The sequence below is a fragment of the Carettochelys insculpta genome, chromosome 5 (genome assembly GCF_033958435.1).
Source record: "Carettochelys insculpta isolate YL-2023 chromosome 5, ASM3395843v1, whole genome shotgun sequence".
NCBI lineage: Eukaryota > Metazoa > Chordata > Testudines > Carettochelyidae > Carettochelys > Carettochelys insculpta.
The window spans coordinates 90480609-90505080 of NC_134141.1; the positions used below are offsets into that span (position 1 = coordinate 90480609).

General features: G+C 39.4%; 1 protein-coding gene across 1 annotated transcript; it reads right to left on the reverse strand.

The window, feature by feature from the left end:
* Positions 1-1063: 1063 nt before the first annotated feature.
* PPWD1 (peptidylprolyl isomerase domain and WD repeat containing 1) lies at positions 1064-24087 on the reverse strand. The gene is made up of 11 exons (XM_074995513.1): positions 23936-24087; positions 18437-18539; positions 17516-17616; positions 14636-14756; positions 12647-13094; positions 11826-12016; positions 10892-11081; positions 9234-9415; positions 6200-6281; positions 2948-3130; positions 1064-1376 (listed from the first exon to the last, which is right to left on the reverse strand). The coding sequence occupies exons 1-11, from the start codon at positions 24084-24086 to the stop codon at positions 1233-1235; spliced, it is 1896 nt and encodes a 631-aa protein (XP_074851614.1). The 5' UTR covers position 24087; the 3' UTR covers positions 1064-1232.
* Positions 24088-24472: the final 385 nt, after the last annotated feature.

Consider the following 24472-nt stretch of genomic DNA (forward strand, 5'->3'; position numbering starts at 1 on the left):
TCTCAGTTATCTGCTCTTCATTTAAGTAAAACAGACATTACTGGAACATCTAGAATGGCAGCATGCCGAGTTGAAATTAACAGTGAAGACACCTCAATCAACCACATATTTTAGTGGGAAGAAATATTTGTGTGGAAATTATAGGGAGAACTAGAAGTTTATTATTCCATTGAGTCTACTGTTAGCAATTAAGAAACAAGCTTTAAAAGTCAAAAAATAATGAAAAGTCTGAGGGCTTAACTGCAGTCCAAAATCAAGCAACACACACCAACCTAAACAAAATTGTATGCATTAGTATTTCAGCAACTGACCCTTAGTTTTCCAGCTTAATGGTACTTAGCTAGCGATACATACACAAGCTCCAAAGAACAGAGACAAATCCCATGTACAGATTGAAACTCTCTTGTCTGGTATCATCCCTCATCCAGCAGGACTATGAATTTTGCTGGACCTTAGAGCTACAACTGTATGGGGCCAGAGCAGCCCTGCTAGCAGTCTGCTTGGGGGAGCCCTAGGTCAGGGAGCTGAGCCCCAGTCAGAAGCCCTGCCAGGAGCCCCATGGTAGGGAGCCAGCCCTGCCAGGAGCCCTGCAGCCGCGGGACCTCCCCTTGTCTGGCACATCTGCTCTTCTGGCACCACTCAAGTCCTGAGGATGCCAGACGAGGGAGGTACAACCTGTACTATGGTCACAACTTTTTTTCTAATGTTGGGATATACGTGCATGCATGTGACAGAAGCAGCTGTGTTGAAAGGCTGTATTTATTGGCAGACAACATGAAATGCTCATATTTGTGCTGCCAAAAATATCAATCTTGACGGGGAAAGAACCAATTTTTGGCATGAATTATAAATTCAAGACAGAAATGCAAACATATAGAAAAACTCAGTAAAGAAGACATTATCAAGAATAATGCAAAGTTAGATTAATATTTATACTTATGAATATGCCAAAAGCAGTACCCTCCAAACATTCTGAACGTAAACTTTCATGTAATTTAACATAGAAAAGATGCAAGAAACACAAAGTTTAGTAAACATGGTTACTTTTTATTTTAAAAATATAGTTATTAAAAATACAATTAAGGGCATTTCACGTCAATGATTAATGAAAGGAAATGGTATTTGCTCATTCGTGTGGCTTTTCAGAACAGAAAACTAGTAAAAAAAAATGGTTTTGTTGGTTTTATGTCCCAGAACATTATTTTTTAAAGTAGGATTTTTCATATTCTGTTTTACTTCACAGTGATATTAATGATGCTGACATCTTCATATGGTTTGTCAGTTTTGGGATTTACTTTCACATTTGAGATTCTCTGAACAACTTCCATTCCTTTAGTTACTCGTCCAAACACACTGTGCTTGTTATCCAGCCATGGCTGTTCAGAGGGTGAGATGAAGGGAGGAAACAGAATGTTTGTTAAAACAGTAAGCATTCTGCAGGTTAAATTGTAACACAGGAAGAGATTTAGTTCCAGAGTAAGTGAACACAAATGTGTTGGTATACCAAGATTATTAAATTTTAAGCTTTGCACTTTAATATGTATTCACTGTTAATTATTCTGAAAATATACAGTGGAAGCATGTAAGTCTCTGAAGCTAGGTACTTTTTATACATTAAATCATTTATCATTTGTTTACACCTAAGCATTAATAAAATACCACACAAAGCAAAAATGTAGTCATTTTAATTCAGAATTTCAATAATGAAAAAAACTTTTCTAACTGGAATATCAATTTGTATAAATTCCATTCCACCCTATTTATAAATGAAGCGTAAAGATTTCACATACTGGACACTCAATTGTGATAATATTATCTACTGTTTTACCACCACCAGAAAATGGTTAAAGTTAAAATTTATGAGTAATTAGGCAGTAGATCCTAAGTTCATACCATTTCCCTGCTTATAGATTGGCACCATGGCCATGTCTACACGTGCCCCAAACTTCGAAATGGCCATTTCGAAGTTTACTAACGAAGCGCTGAAATGCATATTCAGCGCTTCATTAGCATGTGGGTGGCAGCGGCGCTTCGAAATTGACGTGGCTTGCCGCCACATGCCTTGTCCAGATGGGGCTCCTTTTCGAAAGGACGCCACCTACTTCAAAGTCCCCTTATTCCCATGAGCTGATGGGAATAAGGGGACTTCGAAGTAGGCAGGGTCCTTTTGAAAAGGAGGCACGTCAATTTCGAAGCGCCGCTGCCGCCCGCATGCTAATGAAGCGCTGAATATGCATTTCAGCGCTTCATTAGTAAACTTCGAAATGGCCATTTGCGTGGCCATTTCGAAGTTTGCGGCACGTGTAGACGTAGCCCATAGCTCTCTCAACATCAGCTATTGTTTACAAATGCCCCTTAAAATAGCTCTCTCATTAAAAATATAACAAAACTCTACAATAGTAAAAGATAGTTCACAGACAGATTTTTTTAAGGAAGCAAAGCACTTACACACGAAACTTTCCTACTCCTATTATATAGTGAACTATATCACACAGAAATGAAAGTATTAACGGAGAGATTTTGGGCCCAAATCTCAACCACCTGTGCAAAGCCTGACCATAGCAGGCCACAAGTAACAGTAGTTTCCATGCCTGCTATATCTCCATACAGAAGTTCTGACCAGCCTTAGAAAAAAGGGTATTTTTTTAATACACAAAAATGAAAACAGATGTAACACCTGATAATGAATAATTCCATAATCTACGATAAGGTACAAAAAAATCAACGCGGCTTTTTCTCAAGTCAAAAGCCTTTCATTGTCATAAGTTTAATTACTCAAACGTTTTTCAGTCAAACTTCAGCAAAGTCATTTTATCACATCAATAACTACATAAAATTAGTTACACAATGGCATCCTCCTTTTTCACTACAGAACTGCTTCTTTATGTAGTATGAATATGGCGCGTCTTCAAATTAGACCCTAAACAGAGTTTTAAATATTACTTACAGTTGGTACCACTGTTATGAAGAACTGGGAGCCATTGGTGTTTGATCCTGCATTAGCCATACTAAGTGTATAGGGTCTATCATGTCGTAACGTTGAATGAAACTCATCTTCAAATTCTCCTCCCCAGATGCTTTCACCTCCCATTCCTGTACCAGTTGGGTCACCAGTTTGAATCATAAAACCCTGCATAGGAATACCACACATCACCACATCTTGCTGCAGAATATACATATCTGCAAGGCTGTGAAACTCTACAGAAGATTTGATTTTAAAACTGACATTTACATAAGATATGCAAGTGTTAAAATAAAATCCAGAGTGCCTCAACTTTTTTTAAGTGATGTCCAGTTCATCATCAATATGAGATCTTCTAGTGTGTCTTGCTGGCAACATATAAAGCCTGAAAGGGTTATATACCTGCAATTCAGTAATTTCTGCAAAAGTATCAGCTTATTTTGTTATCCCATACAACAAGGCTATGTCTACACTAGCCCCCACCTTTCGATAGCGGGATGCTAAATGCTAATGAGACACTTCGTCAGATGCTAATGAGGTGCTGCTATGAATACGTAGAGACTCATTAGCATAATGCCAGCTGCAGCAATTTGAAAGTGCCACTTTCGAATCACACACTTCCCATGTAGATGGGGGGCCTTTTGAAAGGAACTCCCAGTCTTTGAAGCCCCTTATTCCTAAAGCCAAATAGGAATAAGAGGCTATCAAAGACTGGGGGGTCCTTTCGAAAAGCCCTAGTCAAAACAGGAGGCACTTTTGCATTGCCACAGCCGCCATTATGCTAATGAGGCACTGCATCTTCATGGAAAAGGCTCATTAGCATCTTCCAACCTTGCTCATTACCATGCCCCTCTCGAAAACAAGGGGCTAGGTAGACGTAGCCTCAGAGTTTAAGGTTTAAAAGCTGTCCATTCCTGAAGCAGAGATTTATCTAACCCCTATGTGTCCACTTTGAGTTCTAAATGATGTCTTATAGGACTCTGCAAGCCAAAGCTTCTAGAATACAATGAGCCACTACATTGCCTCCTTGCTTTTCACTTACACAGTCTGGCCACTTTCGTATTTTTTTTTCTTTGCTTTTCTTCTACCTTCTGGAAGCAGGGTTTATTTGTTGTTGGTTTTTTGGTTCCCAACTAGAGCTCTACCCCTCTCCCTTGATCATGTTGTCTTCTGGCACTTCTTCTGCAGCAAGGAACCAAGCACCTGCTTCTCACTGTCCAATATAGGTAGAAAATAAACACAATGGGAACATCCCAGAGAATGTCAGGGTTCTTACATTCAGGGAATGATGTCTGAAAATATTTCCTTTTTTACAAGAGAACTGGATGGGTGACATTGGAGCTTCCAATGCCAAGTCAGAGTTTATGGATTTGCAGAAAAAGTGATGTAGTCCAAATGATTTCGACTAGGGTAAGTATCAGGATCAAGAAAAAAAAAATTCTCTTGCAAAATCTTCCTGATACAGCTTAGTTCACAAAAGATCTCAAAATGTAGCATCGCAAACATCAGCCTCATTGCAACTTACTTTTACTGGTATGACATAATAATGTGTTCTATGATATCTTCAGTGAACCAAGCACAATAAAAGTTTTGCAGAGGGTTTGTTTCCGTCTTTGTTTTGTTTTTGTCCTAGTGAGCAAGGATATTCAAGTATAGTACGTCAGAACCTCAGAGTTACAAATGCCCTGGAAATGCATGTTGTTTGTAACTCTGAACCATATGTTATGGTTATTCTTTCAAAAGTTTACAACTGAATGTTGATTTAATACAGCTTTGAAACATTATTATGCAGAAAAAGAATGCTGCTTCCTCCCCTTTTTTTAAGTAGTTCATATTTAACACAGTGCTGTAATGTTTTTGCTTTTTTTTTGGTTTCTCCTGCTGCCTGTATGTGTGTTTCCGATTCCAAATGGAGGTATGTAGTTAACTGATCAGCTCATAACTCTGGTGTTTGTAATTGTTGAGGGGTAATGTAATTACTAGTTGTGTTAAAGATACTAATATTAATAATACAACAATAAATATGAGGTATCTGGACATTTGTGCCTATCATGAGGAAGACACTCCATTTTAAAAAGGAGTCCATGCTGGAACTCAGGGCTGGGGACTAAGCTGGTCTTGACTGGATTTTCCTGTCAAAACCTGACTGAGAATTCCATTACCTCAGGAAGGTGCATAACTCTGCATGACTCTAATTTGTGCCCACAGCACAAATACTGTTGCACATGGCCCAGAGACTACCTGGCTCTCAAGTGTGGGCCAGAGCTCTCTATTCCATCTGAGAAGCATTTGGGTGTAGCTGTTCCATCTAAGAGAGATGCAAGTGCTCCCATCTGCACTTCTATCTGCACTGGGCCATCATAGCTGTACCTCCAAAAGAGGAGACAGAGCATCTTCTTTGGGATCTCCCTAGAGTTCCTCCCCAAGAGCTTAAAATTAACTTAAGGGTTATAGGTCCCAGGCTTTGGCTACACAACCCCCAAAGTTAAACTTTCTTTATTTTCCTTTCTTTATTTTCGAGGAACTTTCTAGAGTTCTTCCTAATGCTATTAAATGGGTATTTGGGCCTAGGCTTCATTCCTTTTGTATACAATCCCAGCAATTCTATTTAGTTAGATGTTTATGATCAGATGCTTGTTATTGCTTGATTGGTTGGTTATTCTCATTCACATTTTCCAGTTACTGTAATTTAACATTGTAATATATTTTGTGAATTTACTTAATGAGTTTCCCTCATTATTTATGCTACACTGGGAGCGGAACACCCTGGGATTATCCAATACCGGTGATGGATACAGGAAGAGAGGGGTTCCTACAACTTTTGAAACAGGGGCTGGCTTACCTTTCACCTTTCCATTTATACTTTCCCTTAGTTACCTCTGTCCCCTGGGTACCAGTAACTTTGATGTTCTACTGCAATCTGCACTTAAAAATCTCACTTTTCAGGTTTGCTCTGCAGTTTACCAGCAAGACTATTACTTTTAAACTGAACCATACAATTTATTAAGGTTAACTATTTTCAAAATCTAACAGTTCCCTGTAAAGCCTGATGGTCTCTATGAAACAATTCCAAAAAAGACAGTTTAACTGATTTAAGGACAATAATTCAGCATGCTTAATTATAACACAGAAAGCAATATAACGTACAAGTTTAGACAGAACTGTCGCAAATGTCTTATCCTCTGTATTTTGTCTCAGACAAACCAACAAGAAAAGCATTAGTCTTTTGTAAATTACCTTGATAATACGGTGAAATGTGTGGCCATTGTAGTAACCATTCCTGCTGTGTACACAGAAATTCTCTACTGTTTTGGGGCACCTGCAGGTGCAAAACAAGTTTAAGGCAAGACTAAATGATACTTACTACTTGTATTATGGTAGTGCCTTTAGATGCATCACCTGAGATGGGGATCTATTGTACTAGGCACTACACAAAAACACATAATTATACAGTCTGGCTACATCTACAATACAGTGATCTTTCGAAAGAAGTTCTTCTGGAAGATCTCTTCCAAAAAAAAAAAAAACTTACTTTGAAAGGGTGTGTCCACACACAAAAAACAAAGGTTAAATCACTTTTTCAATAGAGAGCATCCACAGAACCCCTCACTCATTCAACAGAATGGGTTAAGGATCAAAAAATCCACCACGAGAACTGAACTTTGGAAAAAGCGTGCAAAGCGTTCCACAGACGTGTTTTTCAGAAGAAGCTTTTGAAAGAAGGTGCTCTTCTTAATCCGTGAGCAGAAGAGGGCTTCTGGAAGAAGAGCCATGTTTTTGATTTCAGATTGAAAGAGCACATTTTTTGTGTGGACGCGCTCTGCATGTTCTTTTGAAAAAGGGCCTGGTTTTCCAAAAGAACTGGCTAGTGTAGACCCAGCCTCTCTGTCCCACACAGTTTATAAGCTTAACAAGTACCAGACCGAAAAAAAAAAAAGGCGGGGGGGGGGGGAGGGCGGGGGGGAGGAACAGGAAGCAAAGATGGGTGCAATAACTCGCCTAAGGTCACACATGTGATCAACAGCACAGTCAGGTCAAAAAAAGGCAGTTTTCCCAAATCCTAGTCCAGTGCTTCAACCACTAGACATTACAGTAAACTCTTTCATACCCGGCATTCTATCATCCAGAACTCTCAAATACCTGGCACTTTAACCATAAGTAAATTTTAGTTATGTTTTCTGTAAGTACAGTATAATGAATACAGCAAGTAAATACAGCAAATACAGAGTAAATTTACAGTGTACAGTACTACTGTTGTGGTAAATAAAGTACTCAGCATACATTTTTGTTTGTTTCTAAATATCTAATTTTGGTTTTCTTTAGTGTTATGCATTGGTAGGTATACCTGTCTATTATCCAGAATATTTAACTATCTGGCAACCTCCTGGTCGTGGGGCTGCTGGATATGAAAGAGTTTACTGTATTTCTTCCCAATGTTCCACTCACGACCCTGTATATAAAACACCAATATATTAACAAACTGGAACCAATGTTCGCCACAGCAGTAGCATGCAACTCCCAAGTAGAAAAATGATTTGTATCCCTTTACCCAGGTAATTTTCTCACACTGCAGTGTGAGTGAATACAGCAAGGGACATGCTCAATGCCATCTAATGGAGGTAAGACATTTAAGGATTAAGATCGCTAGTGCTAAAAGAAACTTCTTGATCAGCACAGAGCTACACAGGTTCTCCTCCTTTAACACTGAAAATGAGGGTCGTCAACATAAAAATATTGTTTGGATCACAGAGGGGCTAAATTCCCCATTACTGCTAATTATTATTACTGCTAATAAAATAAACTTTAGAAATGATGGTGAAAGGTTCTCTGACAGAGAGTTACAGTAATACAGGTACAGAAAAATGTAACAACATTACACTTAATCTTCACAAAAAAAACATTGTTGTAAAGCAGGTAGGGCTGCTATACACGTATCGGAAAAGTTATGTCACTTATCTATACATATCTGGCTTATCCACTCAGAAGCATGCAACAAACCATTTATCACAAATGCTGTATACTACAAACCATGCATTCTGAATCTTAACTCTGTCCTCTTCAACAAACTCTTTTACAAAACTACACACTTGTAGTACTATTAGTTGTGGAAATGTGGTGTGATAGTTCATTATATACGGATAGGTTGGTTTGAAGGGACTGATGCAAAACTAGCATGATTGGGAGGTTGTGGTGCATGGCAGTGGCTATGGTAATGGTAAGGCATATATGTGCCGATCAGAGGAGGAGCATAGGGTACATAGAGTTAAGTGGTTTTCCTATTCATGTCCATGTGTTTGTGAAACTATGTCACAACTGCTACACATGCAAGAAACCCTAAGTGCTTCACAACAAAAAGATTTTGTGTATTAATTTCCTAGGGATTTTTTTATCCTTAAGTGGGCTTGGAAAGCTGAGAAGAAGCAGATGTTGGAATATGCAAGTACCGATGTGGACAGAGGAGACATACATTTGTATACAGAACTCTTCCCAGTTGCATGCCAGCTTAAAGGAGGCTTAAAGTTCATTCACAGTTGCACAAAAAACTCCCAGGAACCATCTTTCTCCATAATAGGATAAAATTTTGACAGAGAAGGGTAGCTCTCAAGAGGCTTCAGGTTTCCAATGGCACACAATTTATGCATAAAGCAATTCCCTCAGGAGTTGCAGGATGAACCATCCCTCTGGTTTAGAAAGCTGTTCCTAGATCTGCTGCTGCCAGCTACAAGCTTTTCTCCTTTTCCCTAGATTGCATAAAATAACACATCTCTGCTATCTCTCTGGTTACACTTAATTTTCACACAACTGTGCTGTATCACAGCAACATTGGGAGTGGGGCAAAGGGGAGGAACAGAGGAGAGTCAGAGAAAGAACACAAGGTAAAGCAAAATCCATAAATCAGAAAATGAAAAGTAAACCAAGAACACAGAAGAAAGGAAAATAGTAGGTGAGACTTAACAACTGAGTCAGCCATTGCACAAGCAGACATGGAGATTTATAGGTTCAAAAGAAGACTCCGATAACAATACATATATAGAGAACCACTACCCTTACTGCTGCTTTCAGCTCTTATTTGCCCTGACGTGTTTCTTAACATCCCAGGGGTTGGATGTGTATAATTAATTAATCAATTAGGCAAACAATTATGTTATGTAGTAAGGGGAATGGAGGAGCGGAAGTCAAATTATCCTGACTTGGTAACTGACAAAAAACAGACTCAAAGAAAGGAACACTAGAAAGCAGAACTATTTCAAAAAAGGTACCAAATACATACTCAACAGGGAAAAGCTTGACATGAATATCTCCCATGCTTGTGTGGATAATGGCACTATCAGAAACTCTTTTGGGACCTTCAGCTTGAGTAGCTGCCATGACCTCTTCTTTAGATGGTTTCTCATTAAATACATCTCTGTCAGAATCTGCACTCTTTGTATCTTCTGGTTCACGTTTGGTAAACTGAAGAACAAAAGACAAAGATTGCTATTTATTTATTTACTTTAAATTTGGAGGGCCATACAAATGCTGGCACTCCTTCCATCTGCAGATTAAAGGGTCACAACCAGCAATACAGCTTGAACCTCTGTAGTCCGGCACACTCTCGCCCAACATCATCTGTAGTCTGGCTTGATTTTAGTTAGCTGGAAGACCACTTATTATGGATATAGCCAAATTTGTTTACAGTCACCTGTCCTGGCTCTCAGAATTTTTTCCTGCTATTTAGTTCTAGTTTACCCCTAACTGTCTTCTAAGTGCCCAGTAAGCAGTGGAATTGTTGATAATGCTGCTAAACAATATTGACCTCCCTCGTTCCAGCAAATTCTCTCATTCAGCACCAGTCAGGCCCCAAGGGAGCTGGACTTGAAAGGGTTCAACTTGTATAGATATTTGAAAATCCAAGTAGTCCTTTGTGAGATCTCTCCTCTAGACCTCCTCCATACCTTTAACACACACTTCTTTTTAGGGAGGGGCGGAGGGAGAATGTAAAATGTGCAAAGGTGAAATGCATTCATGCTCATGCAATGCCCTTTTTCACTAGGATCAGGTGAAGTTGCAAGCCTCTCTGGGTTTAACTACACAGGAATGGTAAGTATGCTTATTCTTTCTTCATACTAATATAACACTCTACAGAAATACATTAATTCAAAGAAATGCTTCTAGCTACAGCAATATGATCTGTAGACTAGTCCATAAAAGGCAGAAGACAAAACTAGTTAGAAAAGACAGAAAAATGATCAAAAGGCAGAGGTGTGTCTGAATACAGCAACAATTGTGCATATAATAAAGTTTCAGGTGCCAATTACAGTCACTGAAATACACTGTGCATTTCCTGTAAGTCTGATAAACAGAAAGGTCCCAGATCCTGTCAAACTTTTCTTTCTGGTCTGTACTTTTGAAAGTCATGGTTCAGTTACTATAGGTGCCTTCTGACAGTTTGGAGTACACACACTTGGAACTGAATGGTAACAATCAAGGTTAAGCACAAGTACTAGTTAAGCAACTGACAGTTGGACTTCTGCAATGAAAGTTTGTTACTTGTCTATACAGTGCTTAGCACAAACGACCCTGATCTTTCATTGGAATTTCCAGACTCTGTAAAATAATTACAAAGCTGAATATAAATATAGCTTCAAAATCTTAATTGCCAAACACCAGAACAAAAACTTTCAGATATAAAGGAGACCAAGATTCACAAATGCCTGACCAACTTAGTAAAAACAGAAGGTCCATAAAGTTACTCATAAATATCTCCAGACTAAAAATTCTGAAATATTGTTGTAATTTAAGGAAACTTGTCTGGGAAAGTTGTTTCTCTGACAGAATTCAAGACAAACACACATTAGAAAGTATGGAATAAAAGATTTAAGAAACAAAATAAACACACAAAATAGATGAATCCAAGATTTAAATCCTCCAAACAGAAACCACACATACCATGTAAAACCTGTTCTTTTTGAAAGCTGTGCAGACAATTGTTGGATCTGCCTGGACATTCTGCAGAACAGGGTTTTCAGATGCTTTCATCTCTATAGTGGTTGCAGCACGATGTTTCTTTGCTACACCTTGGAACAAAGCCAGTTGCATTACCCTGATATTTTCCTGTTTGCCTAAGATACGAACACACCTGTGGTACATGATGTTAAAAAAAAAAAAAAATACAACTGTTAAACTTCCATGTCATACACACCACTCCAGCCATAACTAGACTCTTAGCACGATTCAGGAAATACTGCACCTCATTTTAACAAATATTTACTCATTTGTGTATCTATGTAGAGAAAGGAAGGGGTTAGGTTGGAATGCTATGACAGCTTTTTTTTTTCTTTTTAAAAACAACGCATTTCCCTTTCAAAACTGCTAAGGAAATTACTACTCAGCCTTCTGTACCCTAAAAAACCCAAACCCATTGATCCTCATTTATTCTGCAGTGCAGAATTATAAACAAGATGGTCACTAACTTTCCATGTGTATATGATTGTATTCAATATCAGACCAAACGAATTGTCTGTGCAAAATACTTATTCCAAAGATTTTTATGCATACCCTTCTTACATTTTATATGTTGTGAGCCACAAAATTTAATATTTGGCACATGAATGTTTTATTTTCAGACTAATTAAATTTATGACTGCCTTAAGAAATAGATTAACATGCAAAATTTAAAATGGAACAACAATACTGAAAAAAAAATTGGCTGAAATGAGACTTTTTGAGAGTAATCATTGCATGAAGTGGGTTTTACCTATAAAAGCTTATGACCCAATACATTGTTTAGGACTGCTTATTGCTGTTGAAGTTACAGACTAACATAGCTATACCTCTCAGACTTTATAGGTAAGTGCATAAACACAGTTGGAATAATACTTACCGGTTAGTTTCTACATTTATGACTTTAATACCCAGCATTGTTCCATACAGCACGAAGTGTCCAGTTTCATCAAAAATTATGTTAATTAACCTGACTGCATCCACCTTCTCTAACTCACGCTCAACAGCCATACGTCGGCCAAACTCCATGTCTGGCAGCTGTTGTCTCATCTGCTGCAGCTCAGTAAACATCTACAGAAACAAAATAATCGATCATGGATGTAAAATAATGCTGTGATCTAGCAAAACACTGAAATACTTGCTTAACTTTAACTTTAGTAGGATTACTCAATTACTCATATGCTTAAATATTTGAGTCAATCATTCAAGTATTTCCTTTAGCTAAAGCAGGAACTGAAATATACACAATTAGAATTATTTTTATTTTGACTATCAAAACCTGATTTCTAGTTAGCATCCAAAACCATGGGCGAAGAAAAAAAAATGTTTACTCAACAAATCAAAGTGTAAAAAGATTATTTTTTCCCTGATTTTGATTAAAGCAAACATTTTTTTCAAATGCTTCTAGCAAATGGTCAGTGAAGTTGCCCAAAAATTATAAAATTTCCCAGATGAAAAATAGCAATTAAATTTCAAAGTATGTTTAGCACAGATTAACATGTAGAAATTAGAGACCCTTGAAGTGTAAGATTAAAGATGTTAATTTGCGGGGGTGGGCGGATGGAGAAACGTCTTTGTGAGATAAGGTAAGTAATAAAACCCATCTTTATAAAAATTAGTGACAAATTAAATAAAAGGTACTGGCAAGTAATTTAATACACAAAAAAATAAGCCAGAAGACAGAAGTAAAACTTAACTCACACTCAGAGACTCATCAAAAATTCTCATAAGCTTCCCAGTCAAGAACCGGAAAATTCTAACTTTTCTATCGGAACCAATAGTAGCCATTTTCTTGCCATCAGGTGAGAAACATATACTGGATAGATAGGCTTTACATTTAGCAAATTCATATAAATCTGTATCTGTTTTATACTCCCAGTTCACATTTTTGGGGAATTTATATTCATGAGGAGGCCCAGTCCAGTATTCAATCATTCCAGACTTGTCTGAAGACACTACTACTTTGTATGTGGGGTTCAGTCGTATCTGAGTAAGAGGGGAGGTATGGAGTTTATCAAAAACATGAAGAGGCTGGTTATTTCCTCGACCATCATATATGAATATCTTTCCTGTGCTCTTCTCCGAAGATGCAACAGAAGATATGGCATCTCCAGGGCAGTATATCCATTCACACTGGCCAGGGTAGTAGCTGAAATGCAAAGTGGAGGGGAAAAAAAATCAAATAAGCAGGTCTTGATTTATCTAAAAAATAATAGATACTACTTCAGCCATCTTGTTTTGCTAGCATTCTGGGAGCAACATGGCTACACCAATATTGCAAATAACATTTTGCTACACATTAGTCTAAGACCTACATTTCTGTTCAGTATTATTTTTCATACATGGAGAGATAAGTAATGTGACAGTCGAGGGCATATGTACCAAGTTACCTCCTCAACTTTTTGAAGTCAAGTGGACTTTCAATTTGAAACCAAAATGTAGAGGGAAAGAATTGTTATTTACGAGCTTTGATGATATGAGGTCTATGAAAATTCAGTCATGTTACCAAAGGAAAGTGCCTTTGAGGAGCCTACACCCTAAATATTTAGGTAGGCCAGTTAGCCAAACTGCTTCACAAAACAGTTGTGACAAGAAGTGAGGGTATGAAAGGTAGGTGGAGAAAAATCAGAAATGTTTGTGATGTACTAAAACATCTCTATTACCACTGCACTTTTATGACTCAATGGTATTTTTTCCTCTGTCCTGAAACTGATAATTGCAAATCAGATTCTAATGCAACTGAAGACAAAGACAGTTTTGCCATCAAATTCAACAGGAGCAGGATCTCGTCCTGCAATAAATCACAAGGGCTATATTACAAACTCACTAATAAAGAGATCAAATAGACTATAATTGCAAATTATATTACAAACTGACTAACACAGAGATCAAATAGCCTATAATAAACCACCAGTACCAGATTTTATCTATGAAGAATACTTAAGGAATTTAAAATGAAATGGTTTGATTGCTAGAAAACATAGGTACTCTATAATTAAAAATGAACCTGAAGATTGGAGAATAACCAACGATATGCCTATCTTTAAAAAGGGTGCTCATAGAGATCCTGGGAATTAGACCAATAAGCCTTATTTTAGTACACTTCAGTACCTCTTTAATCCAGCAACCTTGGGAAATAAGCTATCTATGGTAGATTATGGAATTGTCCAGGCCATCATAATGAAGGATAAACAATGTCTATTACTACAGCTTTTGTATGTACAAACCACTGTGGAGTACTGTACCTGTGTAACACCATAAAATAAATCCTTAATGCACTGTGTTTAAACTTCTATTTTATTTTTATTAGAGGTAGGAAATTAAAAAGAAATCCACCAACTGTACAGCACAATGCTCTGCCATTTTTCATGTTTACAAGTTAAATTTGTGCTAAACAGTAGAGTTCCGAACCACCAGATGCAAGACATACCGAAAAGTATGAAAACTTTACCTGCACACTTTTATGGCAGGTGGTAAGAGAGACATATATTACAACTCAGTATGTATCAGAAAATCTCTCAACTGCTGGGCACATTTCTAATAGCACACACTCCCATAAGTCGGTTAAGTTAAAGCTGAGTGAATTTATTTTAACATAAAATGATCAAACAGAATTTGGTTGTATTAACTCTTATTCAAAGTACTCAAAACACAATCACCAAAAATGATTTTACAGAATAATGAACTTACCCAAGTTTCAGCATGTTGATCATATCAAAGTTCACTACATCAAATACCTTCATTGCTTTGTCATCCCCAACAGAACAGAATAATGCCCCTTCTGAACTAACTGCAATACTCTCAATGACCCCTGTTACAATAAACCCAATATAATATTAAAACATGGAAAAGACAGATACTCTTCATGCGTTGCTTGAAAACTCTATTTACCACTTTAAAGTAGAGAGGATCAAACTATCTGATTAACATTTTAGAGCAAGGAAGGGCAAATATGGCCCACTAAGCCTTTGAATCTGGCCGACCCCACAAAGATCCTCAGACAGGGAGAAACTCCAAGCTGCTAGCTGCTCTATGTGCCTCTCTGCACCCCATGTTGGGAGGCTTCACCTGCTGCTTCCACCTTCAGCACAATTTCTCACTGCACCCTAGCCAGTTTCCATTGGCTGCCCCCTCCTACAGCATAATCTGTGAGGAAACTGGAAAGGGGCCAGAGAAGAGCATCTAAAATGATTAAAGGTCTGGATTAAAAAATATGACCTGTGAGAGAAGATTAAAATAACTGGGTGTGTATAGTTTGGAACTGAGAAGTCTGAGAGGGGACATGATAGCAGTATTCAAGCACCTAAAACTGTGTTACAAGGAGGAGGGAGAAAAATTAATCTCCTTAGCTTCTGAAAATAGGACAAGAAGCAATGGGTTTCAATACCAGCAAAGAAGGTTTAGACTGGACATTAGGAAAAATTTCCTAATTATCAGGGTGGTTATTACTGAAATAAATTGCCTAGAGTGGTGGCTGAATCTCTGTCACTGGAGATATTTAGGAGTCGGTTAAATAAATATCTAACAGGGATGGTACAGATGGAGCTTAGTCCTGATGCATGGGCAGAGAACTGGACCTGATGCCCTCGAGGCCCATTTCAGTTCTAGTGTTTTGTTATTCTATGATTCTCTTAGCTCCCATTTGCCAAAAGCAGCTAATGGGAGCTAACAGATTGTACTGGAGGTGGGGGCAGCATTCGAAGCCTTCCTTCCACCCCTCACAACCCCAGAGGGGTACATGGAGCAGCCACACGCTTTGAAGGACCTGGCAGGGATCCTGCCTGAGTGTCCCTCTAGGCTGATGGTCAGGAGCTGCTTAGGCAAGCACCTCCCAGCCACAGTCTGCCTCTGGTACTCCACCACTTCCCACAGTCCAACTCCCTTCTCGGGTCACTAATCCTTCCTGCCCTAGGTCCCCACCCAAACCCTCTGCACACATACTCCTCCAACATTCCTTCTGCAGGCCAGAATCCTTTCCTGCACACATATGCCCTCCCAGGCCCTCCACCCCAATCCCCCCACTCCAAGTCACACCTCCTTCCTTCAACCAAACTCTCTCTCTCTCACACAGACCTCATGCACATTTCTGCACCCCAGTCTCTTACTCTGAGCTCCCTTCTGCACCTAATCTCTGTCCCAGGCCCCATATCTCATCCATAGAAAAGTATGGTTCTTAACCACTTACCAAAAACTTGGGAGCAGCTCCCCACTAAAAATAATTCCCCCACCCCTGTTTTAGAACTGTAATTGCTGTATATAGCATCTCTATTTTAAAACTGTAATACACAAATTAAAAAAAAAGCTCTACATTGCATTCTTCATGGCTGGGTCTACACGTGCCCCTTTCTTTCGAAAGGGGTATGTTAATGAGCGGGTTCAAAAGATGTTAATGAGGCTCTGCAATGAATACGCAGCGCCTTATTACCATAATGGCGGCCACGGCGATTCGAAAGTGCAGCTTTTCGAATCACGCACCGCTCATGGAGACGGGACCTTCCGAAAGGACCCCTCCAGTTTTCGAAAGCCCCTTCTTCTTATCTGGTGATCGGAAGAAGGGCTTTCGAAAACTGGGGGGGGGTTCCTTTCGGAAGGTCCCAACTCCATGGGCGGCACGTGTTTCAAAAAGCCACACTTTTGAATTGCCACGGCTGCCATTATGCTAATAAGGCGCTGCATATTCATTGCAGAGCCTCATTAGCATCTTTTGTACCCGCTCATTAACATGCCCCTCTCGAAAGGAAGGAGCACATGTAGACACAGGGCATGTGTGCCTTGCCTTGGAGTAGTCAGTCATAGTACAGAGAATTAGTGACTCAACATGAAAGCAGTTATATTTTAAATTGGTCCACTAATCCCACTTTAGAAAATAATGTGTGTTTTTTTTTGGCTCAGAAAGGATCAAACTTTTGTGTGTAAACATACCTTTTGAAGTCAATGGTAGCAATTAAACTTTTAGAATTAATATAAATGATATTTTTTTAAAACATTGACTGAAGTACATCTAATTAAAAATAGCAATTTACAAGGTTTACTGTTACCATTAATATTCAGTATTGTTTAAGTTCTGAAGGTACAGTAAAGTCTCAATATTTGCAAACCTACAGCTCGCAAATTTAATTATTCACGAGCATCTGGAGCAGCAGCTTCCCCCGGGGCCCCAGGCAGGAGAGCCGGCAGCTGCCACTTCCCTCCAGGCCCTGGGCAGCAGCACTGGCATGCAGGGACTGCCATATTCACAAAATTCAACATTCGTGAGGGTTCCCAACACGGAACCGCTGCAAATGTTGAGACCCTACTGTATACATAAAGCACAGAAAATTATAAAATAAATTGTTAATAATCCTGTAAATGATACACCTAACAAACATTAAAAGTTCATTTCCACGGTAAGTCCTATGCCCTCAGAACCTTATTGCATAATAGACTAGAACCAAATTCTTCAGCTTTGGAGAACGCCTGATGATACAAATATTTAATTACTATTACATATTACAAACATAACATAGATGGTAGAGTTCAAGAAAGAATGTGTTCTATTACATACAGGTCAAATAAAACATAATTTCTTACCTAAATGGCTACGAAAATGTTTAACAAATTCAATCCCTTCTTCTACTTTCTTCCAGAATTTTACATGCCCATCATGGCTGGCAGTTATGATAAAATCAGTCCTGCAGTGATAAACACATCAACTGAAACTCAAAGTTAGAACTTAGAAGGAAAACAATAATGGTGCACAAGATCAATTTACTACTACAGAATAACTATGGAGACACATATGCATTTTCTCCTTTTTCTTCACTCAGAAAAAGTACAACATGAATATATAATTTATTTGCAGCTAGTGGGGAACAGATAGTATCAAGACTGTGAATATCAGTAAAATTTTCTTCATTTCTTACTGTAAGCAATCTACCATGACAGTCTGTCAAAGTGTACAGTAGCAGTTCAATTTCAGTATTAATCATTTAAAAAAATATTGCCTTCCTGAACTGTACAACTTCCTCTGTAAAGACTACAACAATTTAAACATCACATTTCAGCCTAATTTTTTTAATCCCACTATTGTTAGAAGTAACATGCAATCATATGGAGTTTCAGATATTTCTTCTGTCTCTGCTGTTGTTTACCTAATCCATATGGCTGCATTTAATATATAGCTTCTCATATTAGTGTCATTTCACACAGAAATAAGGATGGGAAAAAGTAGTTTAAGATTGGAAAATGGGGTTTTAAATCCACAAAACTTGGTTTGGGGATACACAGTACTTCTTTTATTTAAAAAACAACAACAACAAAATGGACTAAATTTCAAATTTGTGTCTCTTTAACCAAACCAAATTTATTTGAATTAGCTCTGAGAAATTTAAAACCCCTTCTCCAGAATCATCATATTCTCTTAGAAAAGCACTTGTGGAAAAAAAAAGGAGACTATCATTTACACATAAAAGTTTTGGAACTGCAAGACACTGTGTAAAACAAAGGACTCACTTAGTACACACTACATGTGTAATGACATCTCTGTGCATGTAACTGCGTTCATACATTGAAGCACTCGGAAGATTTTCAAGGTAGACATGTTCAAATTCAAGGACTGAACAAAATAAGAGAAAAGTAGAAATTATTTCCTTTTAATAAATATTATATCCCATCTTTGGCTCTCTATTATTTACACTTGGTTTAGCTTACCTGCTTAAGTTTTAGTTAGAAAGCTGAGATATCAATGCATCACGCTAACATAATGAATGAAATTTCTACTACTATCTTTTAACCCAGATCTCCCAACTGCTAACTATAAACATCTAATATCTATTTCTATTAATACATAAATAAGTACACCCTTTTAAACAATTACATCTATTTTCTGAAGTAATAAAACATTAATGCCAAAGGCCCAAAGTCTGTCCCTAAAAAGATGCTGTCTCCCTCCTACTGCCCAGCACTAATGAAGTTAGCTTAAGCATCCAAACTTAGAATTTGGCTTTATGCAAATACGTCTTTAAAGTACACTGGTTCTCATTTAAAGGATGTCTTTCACAAAACTTTGAAAACAGAGTCGCTATAGAAAAATTGTCTTGTTAAAGAATACCTATAATTTTCAGAAGTTTGGGGACACATGTGTCGATGCATCTCAGGCTGAGGTGTCAAATTTATTCAAAGAAAAGAGATGGTTAGTCATGACCCACTTCTTGATAGTCATCATAAAAATATTTATAATGTTAGCTAGACATAAGAGTATAATCATGGGACCTCAAGTCTAAGAGGGAGAACTTAATGATAAAAGCAGTGGCATTCAGTTTAATAAATTTTACAATCCTAGCCCTCTAGGATTTGTTAGACTTCCACTTGTGGGTCTAACCAGTTGCACACAAACAACTGTACCCTAGTAAATCATCCCCATTGGTGGGGAAAGCATAGCCAGTGATTGATACTATTAGAGAAATGGTTGCACCTTTCCCTGATGACCCAAAGGCCGTGTCTACACGTGCACGCTACTTCGAAGTAGCGGCGCCAACTTCGAAATAGCGCCCGTCACGGCTACACGTGTTGGGCGCTATTTCAAAGTTGAAATCGACGTTAGGTGGCGAGACGTCGAAGTCGCTAACCCCATGAGGGGATGGGAATAGCGCCCTACTTCGAAGTTGAACGTCGAAGTAGGGCACGTGTAGACAATCTGCATCCTGCACCATCGAAATAGCAGGGTCCACCATGGCGGCCATCAGCTGAGGGGTTGAGAGACGCTCTCTCTCCAGCCCCTGCGGGGCTCTATGGTCATTGTGTGCAGCAGCCCTTAGCCCAGGGCTTCTGGCTGCTGCTGCCGCAGCTGGGGATCCATGCTGCATGCACAGGGTCTGCAACCAGTTGTCGGCTCTGTGGATCTTGTGTTGTTTAGTGCAACTGTGTCTGGGAGGGGCCCTTTAAGGGAGTGGCTTGCTGTTGAGTCTGCCCTGTGACCCTGTCTACAGCTGTTCCTGGCACCCTTATTTCGATGTGTGCTACTTTGGCGTGTAGACGTTCCCTCGCAGCACCTATTTCGATGTGGTGCTGCCCAACGTCGAAGTTGAACGTCGACACTGCCAGCCCTGGAGGACGCGTAGATGTTATTCATCGAAATAGACTATTTCGACGTAGCGTGCACGTGTAGATGTAGCCAAACTTGGCAAGACAAGAGATGAATGTCGAAAGCATAATATTTAGATTTCATGTTACTTTTTATAGAGAGGAGATAAGGCAACTGCAAGTTGAACCTCTATAGTTTGGCACCCTTGCCAGACCAGTGTTGAAAGAGAGAATTGCAGGACCATGGGAAGTCAATATTGCATAGCAACATTATCAACACTGCTTTCTGAGCTCTTTGAAGCGATTCAGAGGTAAATTACAGACAAGTAACAGCACAGAACACTGAGAGCCAGGACCGATGGCTGTAAACAAATTTAATGGGACTCGGGAAAACTTGTCCACACCCATGATAAGTGTTTGTCTGACTAACTAAAATGCCAGATTATGCATGTCGCCAGACAAGAGAGTGCTGGATTGAAAAGGTTCAACCTGTGCAAAATTTTGTGCAGTATATAAACAATGATGGCAGACAGTGCACTGCAATGCACATAGAACAAGTGCATTGGACTGCAATGCAAGCATAAGGCTCCTTTGGCTAGGTGCTACAACTTCATCATTTTTGATTACTGTTCCTGTAGGAGTGGTAACAAGAGACACCATTATGAAGAAAATTCGCTACAAGTCCCTCTTACTTAATAAATCTTATGACTGGGTTAAAGAGCAATAGAGATGAGCAAATGATGAAGGTGTCTGAATGTACAGCAGAGATTAAAAAGGCAAACAAAAATCTGGGATGCATCAGTAATGGGATGTAAAAATACTATAAATACAACATCATTCTATAAATTGACAGTACATCCTCTTTTGGATGAATATATTCAGTTCTAACTATCCCATCTAAGAAAAAATATAGCAGAAATACCGGGGTTTCTGAGACCGGCAGAGAAAATTATCTGACATATGAAAAACTTGCACATGAAGAGAAGTTAAAAAGGCTAATTTAGAAAGAGGACAAAGAAGATGAGACATGGTAAAGGTTTACAAATTCATAAAGGATGCATAGAAGGTAAGTCAGGCATTTTTATACATTCTTGGCAGAAAAAAAGCAAGCGTATTTCAATTAAGTTAAAAAGCCGTAAATTTAAGAAAACTGACAAAAGTGTTAGTGTTGGGAACACACACTACTTTGCAAGATTCAAACTAGTTTGGGCATTAAGGATAATAAGAACATTTAGTCACATATTGGTAAGGATTAAAAGAAAAATAATGGTTAGAAAGGGCATAAACCTTCAAGCCTCAGGGCATATGCCATTATTTAAAGGCTGGATATAGAAAACAACTTATTTCATGTGTAGTTCCCTCTGAAGCACCTGGGACTGGGAACTGACAGACCCGGTATCAAAATAGCTGTTCACATATGATAGTTGATACATAGCACCATAGCAAGCCATAACTTCAGATACCTATAAAAGTGGACCTTTTACAGTTAATATAACAAACAAAGGACAACGATGCCCAGTAGCAAACAGATGAAGTTTTCTGATCTAAGGTCAGCACAGCCTGCTGAAGAAATAACTCATATTAGAAAAGGTGACCTATAAACTAAAGTCATGAAAGAACTCATATAACAAACAAACAAATCCTGAATCTTCAGTTCCAGGATGACAAAATCTGACAAATAAGAGTTGTGTTCACTGATAAGACAGATGTAATTTTGCTATTTTTGAACATTCAAAAACACATCTGGTATCTCAGAAAAGTTGTGAAAACATAGTTACTGTCTTGAAGACTTTGCAATCAAAGTTTGACATGACAAAAATGTGGGATTGATAAATAAACTAAAGAGAAAAATGTGAAGATATTGCACAATTTTGAGGGCAAGTAGATATTTTGAAAGTTCTTTTATTGTATCACCTTTTTCTTTTATGATTTGCGTGTCCCCATTTCAAATGTAACAATTGGCATCGCTACCTATTTCATTAATAGACTGTCAGACGAAGCAGATTCTTTCTGGTCTAGTTCCTTACATCACAAGCATAGCTATTTATCTAGCTGAAGGCTACTGCACTCATTGCTGTCTAATTTAGTAGGGCTGTTCTCCACAAAGAGTCAAACCCATGTTTGTGTTAAGCAAAATTCACAATGGTTGTGTCTACATGAGCCCCTTCCTTTCGAAAGGGGAATGTTAATGAGCAGGTTCAAAAGATGCTAATGAGGCGCTGCAATGGCTATCTGGTAACCTACCTAGTATTAGGAAGAAAGGCTTTTGAAAACTGGGAGGGTCCTTTTGGAAGGTCCTGGCACCATGGGCGGCGCACGAGTTGAAAAGCTGCACTTTCGAATCACTGTGTCTACATTATGCTAATGAGGCACTGCATATTCATTGCAATGCCTAATAGCATCTTTCAAACCTCCTCATTAACATGCCCCTTTTGAAAGTAAGGGGCTCGTGTAGACACAGCCAATGGGAATGTCAATTAGGTAACTGAATTGTAACAACAAAGTTACAAGCAGCTGATTGCCAATACATGTTCTTTTGCTAAGATTTCAAGAATGTGTTCTTCCAGGTATTCTCCTTAAAGTATATCTTTCGTGGCATGGATTATGTATTTCCTTTTTTGTGGAGTAATAATTAATCTTCATAAGTGAAAACATCTCCTTTCTCAGGGTGCATCTACGCTTGCATTCCTCTTTTGAAAGAGGGACACAAATGAGGTAAATAAAAATGCAAATGAGGTGTAAATTTGCATATTTGCTACCTCGTTTGCATATTCTAATTTTGAAAGAGTTTATTTTAAAAGAAAGCCAGTGTAGACGCTGCTCTTTTGAAAGTAAACCCACCTTTGAAAGAATCCTTCTTCCCTTTATTTAATGGGAAGAAGGATTCTTTTGAAGATGGGGTTTACTTTTGAAAGAGCAGTGTCTGCACTGGCTTTCTTCTTTTGAAAGAAGCTCTTTTGAAATCAGAATATCCAAATGAAGTTTCAAATATGCAAATTTAAACCTCATTTGCATTTTTTATTTACCTCATTTGTATATCTCTTTTGAAAGAGGAATGCAAGTGCAGACGCACCCTCGATGTTCACAACTTCACATTAACTGCCAGCAATGGGCCACATCCACCCTGACTGAACAGACCTTGTCAGCTCTGGCCCTCCCATTCACTGAGACTCCTTTAAATTCTCCTCTGAAACCACCCCCACTCATGCATTTGACAAAGCAGGTCTTTGCCCAGGAAAACTTATGCTCCAAAATATCTGTCTATAAGGGGCCACAGGACTTCTTGTTGTCATTTCAGACTGTAGGTTTCAATGCACGTCTTACTTCTATACCATGAATAACAGTTACTCTGAGTAGTAAAGTTAAGACTGTACCCATTTTCACCAATCACAGCCATAACAAGTGACATCTTGTAATGTCTGTTCCTAACCCTACTTAAGGGCAAGAGATGCATGGGAGATTTGGAACAAGGAAAAGTTCTAAAGTTCTCATGCTATACGACCTTCAAAACTAGACAGAAAAAACAGTATCTCATGCATATGTCCTTGTTGCATTAATGAAGGAGGAACTACTTTTGGACAAAACTCATTCACGTACTGCTAGCAGTTAATTCCACACTTCAGACAGCACCACGAACATGAAAAGTCCTCAGCTGGGGCACAAAGTTTTCCCGATTGCCTCTTACAACGAGAGAACAAAGGTATTTTTGTTATTTTTCACGGGGAGAAGGAGCTGGTCACGCGGAACTGGATCACAGACGCGTTTGGGGGGTGCAGTTCCCTCAGAAATGCCATCGAGGCAAAGGTCTCGACGGCGATTACCCGCAGCACCCTGCACGATCCGAGCCTCCAGGCACAACCGTGTCCCTGCGCCTACCCAGACCGCCTCCCTCCTCCGATTCCCGGACCACAGTGCGGCTCCCCGCGTTACCTCTCCTCTTTTTCGGCTGAGCAGCCTCGCCCGGGAGGGGCCCGACCCAGCGCTCCTCTTCCTCCGCTCCCTCATCTTCGTCCCCGGCAACGGCAGTCACCGATCCTTCCTCCAGCTTCCTCCTCTTGCGCTCCGAGTCTGCGGAAGCCATGTTAGCGTGCGTCACTCCCCTGAGACACGGGCTGCCCGCCGGGCGCCCGACAGTGACGCGATAGAGCTTTTCGGCGGCTGCCGGACACAGCCAGTAAGAGCAGAGCGCGCGCAGGATTGAGACGCGTTGGAACCAGCCCGGGTCGCGGGGAGCTCATCATGGTAACGGGCCGTTCCCCCCACCCTTAGGGTTAGCGCCTCAGCTGCCGGCGGTGGAGCAGGCCGCGAGGCGTTCCCGTGAGCTTCCCCCAGAGCCCGCAGGCGGGGACTATGCCTCAGAGAGCCGCTCTCCGGGACAGCCGGCAACCGCTCACTAGCCCTGCTGCGAGGGCCGATCCCGCTGCTCGCCGCCTGCCTGTGTCCGTCGTTATGGGGAGGTCTCTACTC